General features: G+C 42.3%; 1 protein-coding gene across 1 annotated transcript in view; it reads left to right on the top strand.

Moving 5' to 3' along the window:
* The window catches only part of LOC126281523 (uncharacterized), a 124,264-nt gene that overhangs the window by 66,487 nt on the left and 39,987 nt on the right, over positions 1-17,790 (top strand). Inside the window, exon 5 of the mRNA XM_049980564.1 lies at positions 15,703-15,878. Within this exon, the coding sequence (XP_049836521.1) occupies positions 15,703-15,878 (176 nt within the window). The remainder of the gene's footprint in view (positions 1-15,702; positions 15,879-17,790) is intronic.

Below are 17,790 nucleotides of genomic sequence, written 5' to 3'. Positions count from 1 at the left end.
AGATGAAATTGTCTTACTGTTTTATGTGTAAACATATGTGTATGATAGTATAATTGAGAGTCTCTTACCAGGTGTGTCAACTGGTATAAATGTTTTGGCGTGCAAATAACCATTGTTCTTTTTACTATGTATGCTTAAGGAAAGTTTCTCTATATTTATCATGTGTCAAGAAGAGGACGAATTATAACAATGTTGTAGTGGTATAAACACTGTGTTGAAGTAGCATTGAAGTAGCTTGTTGGTTTAACTAGTAGTGGATTGAAGTAGAATTTTGAGTAATACATGTTTATGGGTAGTTAGTTTGTAGTATAGACAACAGGTGTGCATGTGTGTGTGTGTGTAAATAGCATGTGAACCCTATGCTGTCCTGACCTCTACTTGCACAAGGCATACTCCTATTCATTTTAGTGAATTAATAAGTAGCATTTGATTTATTAAAGCGCAAGTGAACCACATTAGTGATGTGGATTTAGATATTATATTGTCAGTTCATTTAATTTTTATTTTTATTCTGTGAAGTCATTTCAGTTTTATTTTTTGTATTGTGAAGTCATTTAACTTTTGTTTTTATATTGTCGATTCATCTAACTTGTTTATTTAAAACAAAAAATTAAGTCTCACTTTTGTTCTTCTAAATTGTGAAAGACAATACTAAGTGGTATTATGTATGACATTTTGTAATCACATAACTATGATGAACAATTACTGTGAATGCTGTTGAGAACCCTAAAGCGAACCGGCTTAACTCTTACAAGACAGCGGGAGCAGCGAGGAGGAGGACTAGTTGTAAACAGGCGGGTTTCCCAGCAGGACACACTGTCAACTGGGCCACTTCGGGAGCGCGGTCGACAACAAAAGAAGGGCTGCGGGGCAAACAGTTTCCCTTGCACCCGGAGCTAATGGCCGGCCGCACCAATGCGACCCTTCGTGGAGGCGATGACCTGTGATGGCCGAGCGGTCCACCGCGCGGAAATCCATCAGCTGATAACGCACCACACGCACGCCACCGTGACGAGACGGCAGCGGTGAAACGACAGAAGACAGGGGATAAAGGGGCGTGGAGCCTTTTGACAGGCACTGTCCAGAGAAACTTGCAGGCGTCAACGACGACTATCAACATTTCTTGGCTTAAGCCCATTGTCAAAGGACAGTAAATCATGGTTCGGTGTTCTCTGGTCGCCAAGGGTGGCACAAAGAAGAGCCATTAAGTGTCATCCTTGCCCAGGAATATCATACCGGCGAGCCAATTGAGGATAACTCACGAATGTAACAACACAAGGGGCGTGGAGCCTTTTGACACGTACTGTACAGATAAACTGGCAGACTTCAACGACGCCTAACAACATTTCCTGTCGGATGCCCACTGTCAAGCGACAGTACATCATAGTTCGATGTTCTCTGGTCGCTAAGGGTAGCACAAAGAAGATCCATTAAATGTCATCCTTGCCCAGGAATATCAACCCGGCGACTCAAACGAGGATACCACACGAATTTGACAACACAAACATGGAACCAAATCGAGATGTACGTGACACGGGCCACCAAGAGAAACTTCATGAGAGGGCAGAGACGGCGGGATTGCACGCAACAGATGGTCAACCCCCCCCCCCCCCCCTCTTATATTGTGCCTCGGAACAATGGAGCTGCTGAGTGTGCCAGTGAACAGTGATTATACGGTTCTTAGTTCAATGCATATACGTGTGTTCTTTCAGAGAAACTTTGATCGTGTATTTTGCAGGGGTTCGATTTATTGCTGTTTTTTTTATTAGACTGACTCTTGTATTTTGCAGGTGTTTTCTTAATTAGTGTTTTTTTTTAGACGTTGACTACTATACTTTCAGAGCTGTTTTATTTCTCAATGTTAGTTTTTGTGTGTTGTATTAGATTTGTGATATTTTGTTTCGTAAATTCATTCCTTTGGCATTGCTTCGTTTATCAGTCAGATAGCTATTCATGCTCATTTGCCTGTGATCGATTAGCCTTTGCATGGGGCATATTTATAGTGAGGAACCCCATAAGGGTAACAATCACATAATTAATTGTAGTTTCAGTATAATGACACAGTGATCATTGATAACTGAAATATAGAAGAGTGATTAAATTAGTGCCACAAAGTTATTTCAATTCTACAAGTTATTAGTTTTATAAGATACAGAATTTTTTGCGATAAATACTTTGTAAAACATTTTTTTCTCTTATTTTTTTTTGCTTTTGCGAATTGTGCATTGAAATGTTCTGCTTTATAATACTGATGCTATTTTCATATTTTTTTAAATTGCTGTGGCACCTTTGCTATTTTCAAAAATTTTACTTGTTAATAAACAGTCATAAATTTTCCTGTGATAAGTTGGCTCTTGCAATGAGCAAATACTGGTGAACTCCATAAGGGTAACAACCAGAAATTGTTTTCATATGAATGACACAGGGACCACTGTTTTTACTTGATGACCTAATTAGGTCTACACTATCTTTTAAATAGGTGTCAAGATTGTTTTTTTCTTTTTGAAATTGGTAGATTCTAAAGATGTGTTGAAATTATTGTTTTTTAGCAAGTAGCTGGTGACATTGTGCCTTTTCTATACATTTTAGTTTAAGTTGGGTGTGAGAAGCCTGCTTGGGAATGTCCTAGCATGGCCAGAAAATTCCCTGCACACTCTTTTCCCGGAGTGTTGGGGTTATGAAAGGTCTCTGTTGGATTCATTTCATGTTAATTTCTTAAATCTGTTGCCATTTACGGCATACATTCCACTTCTAAATTTACTGTGTTGTTTCTGACTATCTGGGAGGAGACTGAGCAGTGAAACGTGTTACTTTTACACATAAACAAGAGCGATGTGTCACACTACTACACTTTAAAACGCAGTTTATATGTAATTCATGTCACACAGTCTCATACAGTACCTACATCCGCTTTCTTTTATATACTGTATATGATAAGATACTGTCATCCCCCTTCCCTTCTGTGTGAAAGAATGAACGAGCAAATGTATATCTAGTTGCATGCTTGATGGTAGCAGACAAGCCTGTCTGCTAGAAAACAGTAGGACCAACGTCGGAACAGGTAGCTACGCTTTCTAGAAGCAAAGAAGTTTCTATTCTTAGTATGGTCCCATCCATCCCTTGTCATGTTGGTATAGGAAGCTGCCTCTCTGCTCACTTCCGTTTGTATTTGTGAGGTACCGCTCAGGAGGGACCCACAGCAGTTGTTCCGCGGCGAGCGTCTGAAGTGGTAAGATCTCCGGCTAAGCGCATGTTCTGCTAACTCTGTAGGACAATTGATTTCTTAAGTTCAGCCTAACTGAAAATTTAATCACCTTTATTTCGGGTTTGGATCTAAAATATCTAATGTTATCTTAAATTGCAACGCAGTGTAATTCGAGTGTGAAATTCAGAATATCTTCCGGGAGTTGCTTTGTCACTACTTTGTTAGTAAAGTGGAACCACGTGTTGATCAGTAACTCTAACTACGATCATCAATCTTAAATGCGAATGTGCGTGAGATTATAATGTCTCGTCTTGACAATATTTTTCAATATAACAACTTTTCTTTATGTTCAATCCACGTGGGGTGTACTTCGTGAGACCAGTACCACGTGCTTATACCATTGTTTGACCCATCAGGTTCATAGTAAGACGATAGTAACCAGCACGAGGTTTTTCTTTTGTAAATTGCTTTTCGATCTAATTTATTTTAATTATCAAAATTATTGTGGAATTACACTCTTTGTGTATACCAATTTGACCACGTGAAGCATGTGGTGCAATCATCAAAGTAGCCCTCAGCTATTCTTTTCGGGAAGAATTCACAGAGAGTTAGTATGAATTTAGTATACCAATGCGTGGTAATTACATGACGGACAGGATTGTGCTACGAATGTAACTTCTTTGGGTGAAAATTGAATCGGTTGGTTTTGGTTAATTTCCTCTTGCATATGTTTCAACATTCTTCGTGTGTTATTTTATGAATGCAGTGTTGTGTGCAGTTTCCCAATCTTGGCTCCATGTTTGATGTGTTCTTTAAGATTACAAACTCACATTTTCACAATCCTAAATAAGGCATCAGTTCAGTTATGAATCACATTTAATGCGCTGAAATTTCAGTGATCAATGTTAAAATAAATTTCCAAATATAAACGAATTTATTTCTTTTTATTTAAATTCTCTTTATATATATATATATATATATATATATATATATATATATATATATATATATATATATATATATATGACGATTAAAAGATTATAATTAATGTTAGTCTGGTTGGGAGTTTGGTTAGCTAGACTGGATACCTGGTGAAACAGTTGTGCAGTAATGCAAGCTTAACTTCCCCACATAGCTCACACAGCTTTTAACCCACTTTTATGGTCTTGAATATAAGCACCGCTTACATCTCAAATTAATGCAACAACATTACATAACTTCAAAATTGCCTTAATAGTGACATAAAAAAAACACTTTATCCTTTATATCACCCCCCCCCCCCCCCCAAGGATTGGAATTTCGACAAATCCCTTCTTAAACGACACCTACAGTATGAGATCCACACCTTCTCCAAATTTCAAGTTTCTACCCTAAGCGGTTTGGGCTGGGCGTGATGAGTCAATCAGGACATTGCCTTTTATGCATTGGACAAGTCTTTTATTTTGTCAGATTCTGGATACTCTATGATATCTTCGCTTGTGATGAATCGTAATTATATTGTAAGGTCCAGGGCACAGGAGTTATGACTTCTTGTGTTTATTTTGAAGTGACAGTGGCTTTGGGTGGGTGCTAAATAATATTTTATTGTGCACACAATGTCACTGTATGCGTTTCTTGTCACAGGCTAACATTCATATATATGACAATCTGGTAATGTAACAAGAGTTTGCCTAATCTTATCTTCACAAGTTCCTTCAATATGAGGATGGGAGTCTAGTCATTAATTTCTTTCTCATTCTCCAAGCATGATCTCAGGTGTGAGATAAATTTGAACAGTTCGTTCAAAGAGAGGTAGTAAAAATTCTACCCTTTTAAGTTGTTGATTTTCTGCATACATCCTGGTTAAGCGGTTACGTTATGTAAAAACCCACTCAGTGTGATTTTATTCGAGATGAAATTTTGAAAGTAACATCTGTCTAACCCCCTGTTCCTGTATAAATGATTTACGTGGTTCACATGTGAGATTTGACACACTTTCATGCAAAATCACCTCTGGTTTCCCAAACCTAGGTATACAATTGCTCACTATCCTTTTTATTGCTAGAGAGGCCCTAATGGTGATAGTCACATACTATCTAAAATGCATCGAAAGAAGATTAAAAAGAGCAACAAGATACCTGCCCTACCTTAGGGCAACGGTCCTGATATGTCAACTGATAAGGTATCGTGTGTTTTTATGGGTAAAATTGGGTGTAACTCTATTTTTAGAGTGATTTAATGGGTTTAGCATTTGACACGTAGGACACGTATGTAATAGCCTGTGCAACTATCGATGATTGTTGGTGAAGGCTGAACAATTTCTTCACCCTGTTATTTACATAATTCAAAATCATAACAGAAGCCACCTCTCATATCTATGCCATTACATAATGTAGCAAGGAAACTGATTTGATTTAGTGGCCCCACACCAGACCACGACTGGCATCAGTGAGTTTAGTTTGATACGCCTATAGGTATAGAGGGAAACTTCACAATATGTACCATATGATTCTGTTGTTTTTGCTGCCAGTTTGGAGACGATGTATGGTTCAGGTTTTTCCTGTGGCCTGGAGTTGAAGCATTTATGTGGCGAGTGATTCATAAATTTTCGGTGCCACTGATTCTTGAACTAACTTTACCACTGATCTTGATTCGTTTCGTTTCAGATCGTACCCAAGAGTAAACCTGTTACTATTTCATCGTCTGGTATTAAAATGAGACGAATTCTGTGCGTTTTTCTGCCTGTCTTGATCCATCTGTCTTGAAATACAGATCTGTCTTGTGATGGTGTGCCATTGCCACGGCATCAGTGTTTTAGCTGTGGTTTTTCACATGGGTGCTGGAATGTGGAGAATGCACACCACTATTGCCATCATTACCTTAGAGTCTTCCTGTATGAGGTCTTTTGAATGTGATATTTATAGGAAGCGTTATAGTTTGGTTTTCGAGTCATGAATGAAATTCTCACAAATACTGAGCGGGTAATTTTGATTTCAGTATTCTTAAGATGTCCCATGCAAAATAGGTCCATCCCAGTATTGTGTTTTGTTTGCGAATCATTCAGAATATTGTATCATGCTGAACTGCTTGCTGTTAAATTGGTCAGAATTAAAACCTTCCTTTTGTAGTCATTCTTGGATGCAAGCTAATCAATATTTTATTAAGAGCACCTGTGCAAGTTGTTCGCATGGAGCACGTTTTTGTGCACTTTCAGTTGCCCAGAGGGCGGCTTCATCCTGAATGTTGGTGGTGCCAAACTAAAATTTTCTCGTAATTTGTCCATGTTTTTTGTAAAACACCTACAAATGTTTTATAAATAAGATCAGATGTGTGGTTTTCGTTGCTGGAGAGAAAACCTTAAATGGTAAGTGGTTTAGCAGTGTTTCCTCCATTGATACTGCGACAACGTAGATTTTGCCCCATGGTTCAAGCTTAAGGCTTGGTAGGTGGACAAAACTGCTCTATATTGTGCCTATGCACCCCACCATACAGACTTGTGACCATATGCCTGTCATGTGTTATAGTAATGAAGCACACTGTTTTAAGGGCACTTCTTATGACTGCTGACAATTCTTTACATATTTGTGTAGTAACATAAGCTCATAGCCCAGGGAGACCCCTAGCTACGTATTTATATGATTAGAGTCAAGATTAAATTCCTATCAACCAGTACAGTGTTCGGACACCACATGCTCATGAACTATATGTACTGGGAATTGTAATTCCTTATCTAACTTTTCTAATTTCAAAAAACTGTTGGAAAATCTTTTCTCCTCGGCATTAAATCATTCCTGTAACTTTACATCTTGGTTAATACTCAATCTCATAAGCTTTTAAATTAATTACTTAATGGTTTGCTCAGTTTCAGGCTGACCATTTTAAGGGAACGAATATCAGATGATAATTTCTTAGTTACCTCTTGTGCAATTTTTTAAGTTCATTTCATTTCTGAACTTTCGGTCAAAATGTTTTTAAAATGATTGTTTATTTGAGCAGGCTGATAGTCTTAAATTAGCATCGGCCATGGAAGATTGCTCTTGGGCTAATAATTTGGACTGAGTGTCCATTAGAGATGCAAGTCTTTGTAATAATTTGGTCATGGGATTTGAGCCTCCGAATATCTGAGAAGCACTAGCCGTGGTCTGTGACTGGGATTCTGGTTGGGTTCAACAGAGTTGGTATGTACGAGGGGGGACCGAAAAGTGACTGTAGTGGGGCTGCAGTGGGAAGGGAGAATGGGGAAACCCACTGTTCAACCAGGTGTCTGTTACGGTCGCGCCACCTGAGTCAGCGTGCGAAGTTCTGTCTCTATGAGTGCATCAGTTAGCCTGTAAGAGTTTTTTTTTACTATGACAACTTTTTCCATTTCGGCGAAAACGCGATGGCAGATTGTCGAGAGTCATGCGCTGCTGTGAAATTTTGTTTCCTGTTGGGGAGATCGACCATGGAACTTACAGTAATACTTAAGACTACTTGTGGGGATGCTGCCCAAAGTAAAACCACAGTCTACAAGCTGTTTTCACGTTTTAAAAATGGAAAAACGTCAATTGAAGACCAACCCCATTTAGGAGCCCCTCAACGTAAAAAAAAGATGGAACGTCGATAAAATGAATGCCCTCGTTCGTGACGACCGTCACTGAACCATTGATCAATTGTGAGACGAGTCTGGATATCATGCAGTTCCATTCAGAGGATTTTACGCTTCGATTTGCATATGAGAAAGGTTGCAGTCCCCGGCTTCTCACAGACGAGCAAAGGAAGCGTCGACTTCAGGCATGTTTTGAGTTTCAGAGTCAGCTTAAAGAGGACCCTGAATGTTTTGCCAAGCTGATTACTGGTCATGAATAGTGGTGACTGAAAACAAAGCAGCAATCGAGCCAGTGGAAGATGAGTGGCTCTCCTCATCCCAAAAAAGCTCGCCAAGTGAAGTCAAACATCAAGGCAATGCTCATTTACTTCGCCGATTGCAGAGACGTTGTGTTCGTTCCCGTGGGTGAAACTGTCAACCAGGCGTTCTAATTGGAGGTTTTGAAAAGATTTGGGGATAGTATCTGGAACAAAGAGGCAGATCTTTGGCGCACAGGTGACTGGCTCTTCCATATTTAAATCGATTTTAACAAATTTCTCTTCTTCAGAAACGCTTTCCTTGCCATTGCCAGTCTACATTTTATATCCTCTGTACTTTGACCATCATCAGTCATTGTGCTCCCCAAATAGCAAAACTCCTTTACTACTTTAAGTGTCTCATTTCCTAATCTAATTCCCGCAGCATCACCCGACTTAATTCGACTACATCCCATTATCCTTTAATGTAAGAAGCCAAATTTTGCAAAGCGTTGAATGTAGAGTCAAACGTCGGCAGTAATTTCAGCAGCATGTACCAGCGGTACCTACACTGAGGTGACGAGTCATGGGATAGCGATACACACATATACAGATGGTGGTACTATCGTGTGCAAGAAGTATAAATGGGCAGCGCATTGGCGCAGCTGTCTTTTGTACTCAGGTGATTCATGTCAAAATGTGTCCGACATGATTATGGCTACACGATGGGAACTAACAGGCTTTGAGCTCGGAATGGTAGCTGGAGATAGATTCACGAGACATTCCATTTCGGTAATCGTTGAGGAACTCAATATTCCTAGACCCACAGTGTAAACAGTATACCGAGAATACCAATTTTAAATCGGCACCTCTCACCATGGACACATATGGAGCAACAGCGTTGGTGTAGGGTTGTCATTGCTAACTGAAAAACTGCACTGCCTGAAATAACCACAAAAATGAATGTGGGGCGCATGAAAAACGTATCCGTTCGGACACTTCGGTGAAATTTGACGTAAATCGGCTGTGGCAGCGGACGGCTGGCGCGAGTGCCTTTGCTAACAGCACGACATCGCCTGCAGCGCCTCTCCTGGGCTCGTGTCCTAAGGGTTTGGCCTTGGTCGCCTGGAAACCGTGGCCTGGTCAGATGAGTCCCGTCGCCGTGCCAAACAGACAGTGTACAAAACTATCGAGAACACTGAGTTTGCTACAACATCTGGAGACAAGAAGAATCGTATACCAGTCAAGTCTGTCGCTGCTCAAGCCTTGCTGGACGGACCACCTGTTTTCTGTGGCTGCCGACTTAATTTTAGCTTAGATATTAATGATTCATTTGGTCATGGTAACGGATGGTTCACTGTAGCCAATGTTCGTGGAGGTTCTGGAGTACCAAATGTTCCTGGACTCGAAACTTTTGTTGACAGAGACTTGCCCCCCTTCTTGCAGCGGTGTACCGTAGGTCTCTAGAAGAGCGAAGCGTTCCAAAGGATTGGAAAAGTGCACAGGTCATCCCCGTTTTCAAGAAGCGACGTCGAACAGATGTGCAGAACTATAGACCTATATCTCTAACGTCGATCAGTTGTAGAATTTTGGAACACATGTTATATTCGAGTATAATGTCTTTTCTGGGACTAGAAATCTACTCTGTAGGAATCAGCATGGGTTTCGAAAGAGACGGTCGTGTGAAACCCAGCTCGCGCTATTCGTCCACGAGACTCAGAGGGCCTTAGACACGGGTTCACAGGTAGATGCTGTGTTTCTTGACTTCCGCAAGGCGTTTGACACAGTTCCCCACAGTCGTTTAATGAACAAAGTAAGAGCATACGGACTATCAGATCAATTGTGTGATTGGATTGAGGAGTTCCTAGATAACAGAACGCAGCATGTCATTCTCAATGGAGAGAAGTCTTCCGAAGTAAGAGTGATTTCAGGTGTGCCGCAGGGGAGTGTCATAGGACCGTTGCTATTCACAATATACATAAATGACCTGGTGGATGACATCGGAAGTTCACTGAGGCTTTTTGCAGATGATGCTGTGGTGTATCGAGAGGTTGCAACAATGGAAAATTGTACTGAAATGCAGGAGGATCTGCAGCGAATTGACGCATGGTGCACGGAATGGCAATTGAATCTCAATGTAGACAAGTGTAATGTGCTGCGAATACATAGAAAGATAGGTCCCTTATCATTTAGCTACAAGATAGCAGGTCAGCAACTGGAAGCAGTTAATTCCATAAATTATCTGGGAGTACGCATTAGGAGTGATTTAAAATGGAATGATCATATAAAGTTGATCGTCGGTAAAGCAGATGTCAGACTGAGATTCATTGGAAGAATCCTAAGGAAATGCAATCCGACAACAAAGGAAGTAGGTTACAGTACGCTTGTTCGCCCACTGCTTGAATACTGCTCAGCAGTGTGGGATCCGCACCAGATAGGGTTGATAGAAGAGATAGAGAAGATCCAACGGAGAGCAGCGCCCTTCGTTACAGGATCATTTAGTAATCGTGAAAGCGTTACGGAGATGATAGATAAACTCCAATGGAAGACTCTGCAGGAGAGACGCTCAGTAGCTCGGTACGCGCTTTTGTTAAAGTTCCGAGAACATACCTTCTCCGAAGAGTCAATCAGTATATTGCTCCCTCCTACGTATATCTCGCGAAGAGACCATGAGGATAAAATCAGAGAGATTAGAGCCCACACAGAAGCATACCGACAATCCTTCTTTCCACGTTCAATACGAGACTGGAATAGAAGGGAGAACCGATAGAGGTACTCAGGGTACCCTCCGCCACACACCGTCAGGTGGCTTGCGGAGTATGGATGTAGATGTAGATGTAGATTTCAGTTGGTAAAAGCTGACGGCTGGGTTCGAGTGTGGCGCGGACCCCATGAATCCATGGACCCAAGTTGCCAACGAGGCACTGTGCAAGATGGTGGTGGCTCCATAATGGTGTGGGCTCTCTTTACTTCGAATAGACTGGCTCCTCGGGTCTAACTGAAACGATCGCCGACGAGAGATCGTTATGTTCGGCTATTTTGAGGCCATTCACTGACTTCATGCTCCAAAACATAACCGCCGTCTGCTTCACGTGTGCTGTGCAGCGAGCTACCTTAATTTAAGTATTATCTGTATTTTTCTTACTGTCACTTCTTCTTCTGCGTGTTTTTGCTTTTAGGAAGTTTTAATAGTCGAGTGCTATTAAGTGTTCCATAGATCTCGTGCTTGTTTTGAATACAGTCAGAGAGTCCCTTTAGTCAACCATAGTGCTAGTAGTGCTAGTGTTTGTTTTGAATACAGTCCAGAGACAGGTAGTGCTATTTTCCTTGTTTTCTACAAGAAGTGGTTAGCAATCACAGTTTAGTCAATAATCAACCGCCTTTAGTGAATTAGCTGTCTATTCAAAAGTTTATTAACGCTCTGTAGTAAATTGATTTCTTAGGATGGATAGGATGTGTGGCTGCTGTGTACGGACGCAGGAGGAGCTGGCCACTCTTCGCGAACAGCTGAGCGCGTTGATGGCCGCGGTCAGCCGTCTTCAGGCTGCTGCCTCGGAGTGTAGCAGCAGTGGGGAGTCTGGTGCGTCGCAAGGTACACCCCAGGTGTTAGATGCTTCACCCACTGTCCCTGCTGTTGAGACATCTTCGCGGGTACCGGGCGCGGTTGGGCCACCCTTTCCCCAAGGGGAGTGGCGGGTTCAGCGGCGTTCGCGGCGCACGAGGCGGAGGGTCAATGTGGAGGCTGGCCGTGTGGCATCGCCCGCTCTGCCTGTGAGTGGTCATGTGGCTGCTCCTTCAGCAAGGTCCGAGCAGGCACACGGGGGGAGGGGTTTATTAGTTATTGGGAGCTCCAACGTTAGGCGGGTGATGGAGCCCCTTAGGGAAATAGCGGAAAGGTCGGGGAAGAAGGCCAGTGTTCACTCTGTCTGCTTGCCGGGGGGTCTCATCCGAGATGTGGAGGAGGCCCTACCGGCGGCGATAGAGGGCACTGGGTGCACCCGACTGCAAATTGTTGCTCATGTCGGCACCAATGACTCCTGCCGTCTGGGTTCAGAGGTCATCCTCAGTTCGTACAGGCGGTTGGCGGAGTTGGTGAAGGCGGAAAGCCTCGCTCGCGGGGTGGAAGCAGAGCTAACTATTTGTAGTATCGTTCCCAGAACCGATCGCGGTCCTCTGGTTTGGAGCCGAGTGGAAGGCTTAAACCAGAGGGTCAGACGATTCTGCGGAGAGCTGGGGTGCAAATTTCTCGACCTCCGCTATCGGGTGGAGAAAAGTAGGGTCCCCCTGAATAGGTCAGGCGTGCACTACACGCCGGAAGCGGCTACGAGGATAGCGGAGTACGTGTGGAGTGCACATGGTTTTTTTTTTTTTTTTTTAGGTTAGAGAATTCCCTCCCTAGGCCCGACAAGACGCCTCCTGAGACGCGGCAAGGCAGGAGTAGGCAAAATGCAACAAGGAATAACAATATTAATGTGGTAATAGTAAACTGCAGGAGCGTCTATAGAAAGGTCCCAGAACTGCTCTCATTAATAAACGGTCACAACGCCCATATAGTACTAGGAACAGAAAGTTGGCTGAAACCAGACGTAAACAGTAATGAAATCCTAAACTCAGATTGGAATGTATACCGCAGAGATAGGCTGGACAGTGAAGGGGGAGGCGTGTTTATAGCGATAAGAAGTGCAATAGTATCGAAGGAAATTGACGGAGATTCGAATTGTGAAATGATTTGGGTGAAGGTCACGGTTAAAGCAGGCTCAGACATGGTAATTGGATGTCTCTATAGGCCCCCGGGCTCAGCAGCTGTTGTGGCTCAGCACCTGAAGAATAATTTGGAAAATATTTCGAGTAGATTTCCCCACCATGTTATAGTTCTGGGTGGAGATTTTAATTTGCCAGATATAGACTGGGAGACTCAAACGTTCATAACGGGTGGCAGGGACAAAGAATCCAGTGAAATATTTTTAAGTGCTTTATCTGAAAACTACCTTGAGCAGTTAAACAGAAAACCAACTCGTGGCGATAACATACTAGACCTTCTGGTGACAAACAGACCCGAACTATTTGAATCAGTTAATGCAGAACAGGGAATCAGCGATCATAAAGCGGTTACTGCATCGATGATTTCAGCCGTAAATAGAAATATTAAAAAAGGTAGGAAGATTTTTCTGTTTAGCAAAAGTGACAAAAAGCAGATTTCAGAGTACTTGGTGGCTCAACACAAAAGTTTTGTCTCAAGTACAGACAGTGTTGAGGATCAGTGGACAAAGTTCAAAACCATGGTAGAATATGCGTTAGATGAGTATGTGCCAAGCAAGATCGTAAGAGATGGGAAAGAGCCACCGTGGTACAACAACCGAGTTAGAAAACTGCTGCGGAAGCAAAGGGAACTTCACAGCAAACATAAACATAGCCAAAGCCTTGCAGACAAACAAAAATTACGCGAAGCGAAATGCAGTGTGAGGAGGGCTATGCGAGAGGCTTTCAATGAATTCGAAAGTAAAGTTCTATGTACTGACTTGGCAGAAAATCCTAAGAAATTTTGGTTCTATGTCAAAGCGGTAGGTGGATCAAAACAAAATGTCCAGACACTCTGTGACCAAAATGGTACTGAAACAGAGGATGACAGACTAAAGGCCGAATTACTAAATGTCTTCTTCCAAAGCTGTTTCACAGAGGAAGACTGCACTGTGCTTCCTTCTCTAGATTGTCGCACAGTTGACAAAATGGTAGATATCGAAGTAGACGACAGAGGGATAGAGAAACAATTAAAATCGCTCAAAAGAGGAAAGGCCGCTGGTCCTGATGGAATACCAGTTCGATTTTACACAGAGTACGCGAAGGAACTTGCCCCCCTTCTTGCAGCGGTGTACCGTAGGTCTCTAGAAGAGCGAAGCGTTCCAAAGGATTGGAAAAGGGCACAGGTCATCCCCGTTTTCAAGAAGGGACGTCGAACAGATGTGCAGAACTATAGACCTATATCTCTAACGCCGATCAGTTGTAGAATTTTGGAACACGTATTATGTTCGAGTATAATGTCTTTTCTGGAGACTAGAAATCTACTCTTTAGGAATCAGCATGGGTTTCGAAAAAGACGGTCATGTGAAACCCAGCTCGCGCTATTCGTCCACGAGACTCAGAGGGCCTTAGACACGGGTTCACAGGTAGATGCCGTGTTTCTTGACTTCCGCAATTCGTTTGACACAGTTCCCCACAGTCGTTTAATGAACAAAGTAAGAGCATACGGACTATCAGATCAATTGTGTGATTGGATTGAGGAGTTCCTAGATAACAGAACGCAGCATGTCATTCTCAATGGAGAGAAGTCTTCCAAAGTAAGAGTGATTTCAGGTGTGCCGCAGGGGAGTGTCATAGGACCGTTGCTATTCACAATATACATAAATGACCTGATGGATGACATCGGAAGTTCACTGAGGCTTTTTGCAGATGATGCTGTGGTGTATCGAGAGGTTGCAACAATGGAAAATTGTACTGAAATGCAGGAGGATCTGCAATGAATTGACGCATGGTGCAGGGAATGGCAATTGAATCTCAATGTAGACAAATGTAATGTGCTGGGAATACACAGAAAGAAAGATACTTTTTCATTCAGCTACAATATAGCAGGTCAGCAACTGGAAGCAGTTAATTCCATAAATTATCTGGGAGTACTCATTAGGAGTGATTTAAAATGGAATGATCATATAAAGATGATCGTCGGTAAAGCAGATGCCAGACTGAGATTCATTGGAAGAATCCTAAGGAAATGCAATCCGACAACAAAGGAAGTAGGTTACAGTACGCTTGTTCGCCCACTGCTTGAATACTGCTCAGCAGTGTGGGATCCGCACCAGGTAGGGTTGATAGAAGAGATAGAGAAGATCCAACGGAGAGCAGCGCGCTTCGTTACAGGATCACTTAGTAATTGCGGAAGCGTTACGGAGATGATAGATAAACTCCAGTGGAAGACTCTGCAGGAGAGATGCTCAGTAGCTCGGTACGGGCTTTTGTTAAAGTTTCGAGAACATACCTTCACCGAAGAGTCAAGCAGTATATTGCTCCCTCCTACGTATATCTCGCGAAGAGACCATGAGCATAAAATCAGAGAGATTAGAGCCCACACAGAAGCATACCGACAATCCTTCTTTCCACGTACAATACGAGACTGGAATAGAAGGGAGAACCGGTAGAGGTACTCAGGGTACCCTCCGCCACACACCGTCAGGTGGCTTGCCGAGTATGGATGTAGATGTAGATATAGATGTAGAAAACAACGGTGGAATTTTTATGGATGACAATGCGCCGTATCATAGTACCACTGTGGTTCGCGACTAGTTTCAAGAAAATTCTGGGCAGCTGCGGTGAATGACATGGCCATCTAGATCACCCAACATGAATCCCATCGAACATTTGTGAGACGTAATTGACAGGTCAGTTCGGGCACAAAATCCTGCACTGGCAACACATTCCCAATTCTGTGGAGGCAGCGTGGCTCAATATTTCTGCAGGGGACTTTCAACGACGTGCTGGGTCCATGTCACGACGAGACGCTGTAGTAAGCCCGGCAAAAGGAGGTCCGACACGGTATTAGGAGGTACCACACGAATTTCGTCACCTCAGTGTGTAGTGTGAGTTGTGAATGTATGCTTGTGAATATTGTGCAAGTAATTTTGACTGTTTTCTGTGTGTCTCAGGTTAATCACATGAATGATCAACAACTTCATCGATGGATTAAGGACATGGAACGTGTGAAGGACATGCTGGTTACGAAATTTATGGGTTTGGTACAAGATGTTCAGTACGTCAGGGAGCATATTACGAACTACGAGATAGAAGAAGATAAGAACAAGCGTGGGAAGTATACTCTAAGGTACAAGCCAGTGCACATCCAAAAATTGTCGAACTAGTTACAATTCGGTTTAAGTTTATATTCCTTTTCTCTCTGGCACGTGTTCTTCATGTTATAGAAACTACTGAGATAATATAATTTAGAATGGAGTAAAAAAATGTGACTGGTGGGCTATAGTGAAGGAGATGGTTACAGCTACTAGTTACTTAGAAACTTTGTTTTAAAATGGACCATATATTACTCATCAGGCGACTAGAAAAAACCACTACAATCAATTATGTTGCTGCTTTCGCTAGAGAGTATACCATTACCACTAGATATAACATAAGTTTTAATAATTTATGGAAAAAATGAATACCTGGGATAACCTGTTGTACTTGACACGAAAACTGAGTGCAGGTATCACGTTGGAGAAAAAAGGAAAGAAAATTGGCACCACTAGGAAAAATTACGCTACAGTCTAGAATCTAGACTGTAGATAATAATCGAAGGGAAAGGCTAAGCAGCCATGAGAAATGGGGAGACGTCAAGTGAAGGGGCAAAGGGTCGGGGGTTTTGCTGACCATTGGCCATAGTTTGTATATCTAGTGTTGCAATTGGTGTGTTTGCATCTGTTCATAGAAGACAGCGTGTATACTGAAAGTGCGAAGTGACATCAGCATTATAACTGCTGTGGCCGCACGGGTCAGCATGAATAATACAGGTCGAAAACGACTGGGCAAAGTGAGCAAGAAAACTGTACGGTATAGGATTACTTGGATAGATGTAGATGATGGTAGAGGTGGCTGTTAGGGTGGTAAAACACATGCTGAGGATAAAGTGATCGGCAGAATTAACAGGATTTGTAACCAAATGGGAGTGTTTTTGAGGAACCCAATTGCCACCCCACATCCGGCCATTGTTTAGAGATTACTTGTTCTCTACTTCACAACTGGCATGGTTACTGTGTGTGGATTATCGGTTCATCGCAGATTATAGGGAGAAATGCGGATAATGTGTCGGAATAGAAGCATGGGTATTCTGTTAGGCATGTGCATTCGCAAGGTTTGTTTTGAAACAAATGTTGAGTGAAAACTAAGCCATTTGAATTTAGCTAAGTAGGATTTAGAAGTGGACAGATCTAACTAAGGTTGATAATCTGTCTAATTCTCAGTTGGTTGTGAGAATATATTGAGATGGAATACAGACTGAACAATTAGAGAGAATTGACGTAGGAAAGGGGAACTGGGGGCACGTTTTAAAGAATGTATATTTTTGAGCCGGCCGGGGTGGCCGAGCGGTTCTAGGCGCTACAGTCTGGAACCGCACAACCGCTACGGTCGCAGGTTCGAATCCTGCCTGGGGCATGGGTGTGTGTGATGTCGGTAGGTTAGTTAGGTTTAAGTAGTTCTAAGTTCTAGGGGACTGATGACCTCAGAAGTTAAGTCCCATAGTGCTCAGAGCCATTTGAACCATTTTTTTTTATATTTTTGATAACTGTGGTATTAAATCTGTCTTCATCTAGAGGTCAGGAGAGTCTTTGTAAAGGTGATGATATTTGCAGTGGTGATACGTTGGTAGATTTTTTATACTGGCTTGTGTGGGCTCACTGTACTGGAGACAGTGGAGGAAATGGATGATTTGCAGCTGGGGTTTGCATGGATTGACTTTAAGCCACTGAATACAAATGAAGCATCTATTTTTGCCTAGTTGGTCAATGCTGCTGTAGGACTCTGAGAAAAGACGGACTAAATTAGCGGGAACGTGTTTCTTATGGATATCGACCTTGATTTTGATATCTTTGTTGCGGATGGAGTTTATTTTCTGCGTGATACTCTCCACAGAGACGTACTAAATTAGCGGGAACGTGTTTCTTATGGATGTCGACCTTGATTTGGATATCTGTGTTGGGGATCGAGTTTATTTTCTGCGTGATACTCTCCACAGAGATCTC

The sequence above is a fragment of the Schistocerca gregaria genome, chromosome 7 (genome assembly GCF_023897955.1).
Source record: "Schistocerca gregaria isolate iqSchGreg1 chromosome 7, iqSchGreg1.2, whole genome shotgun sequence".
NCBI classification, from domain to species: Eukaryota; Metazoa; Arthropoda; class Insecta; order Orthoptera; family Acrididae; genus Schistocerca; species Schistocerca gregaria.
The sequence above is the reverse complement of the archived record's forward strand: the minus strand, read 5'-3'. Positions and strand labels throughout refer to the sequence as shown.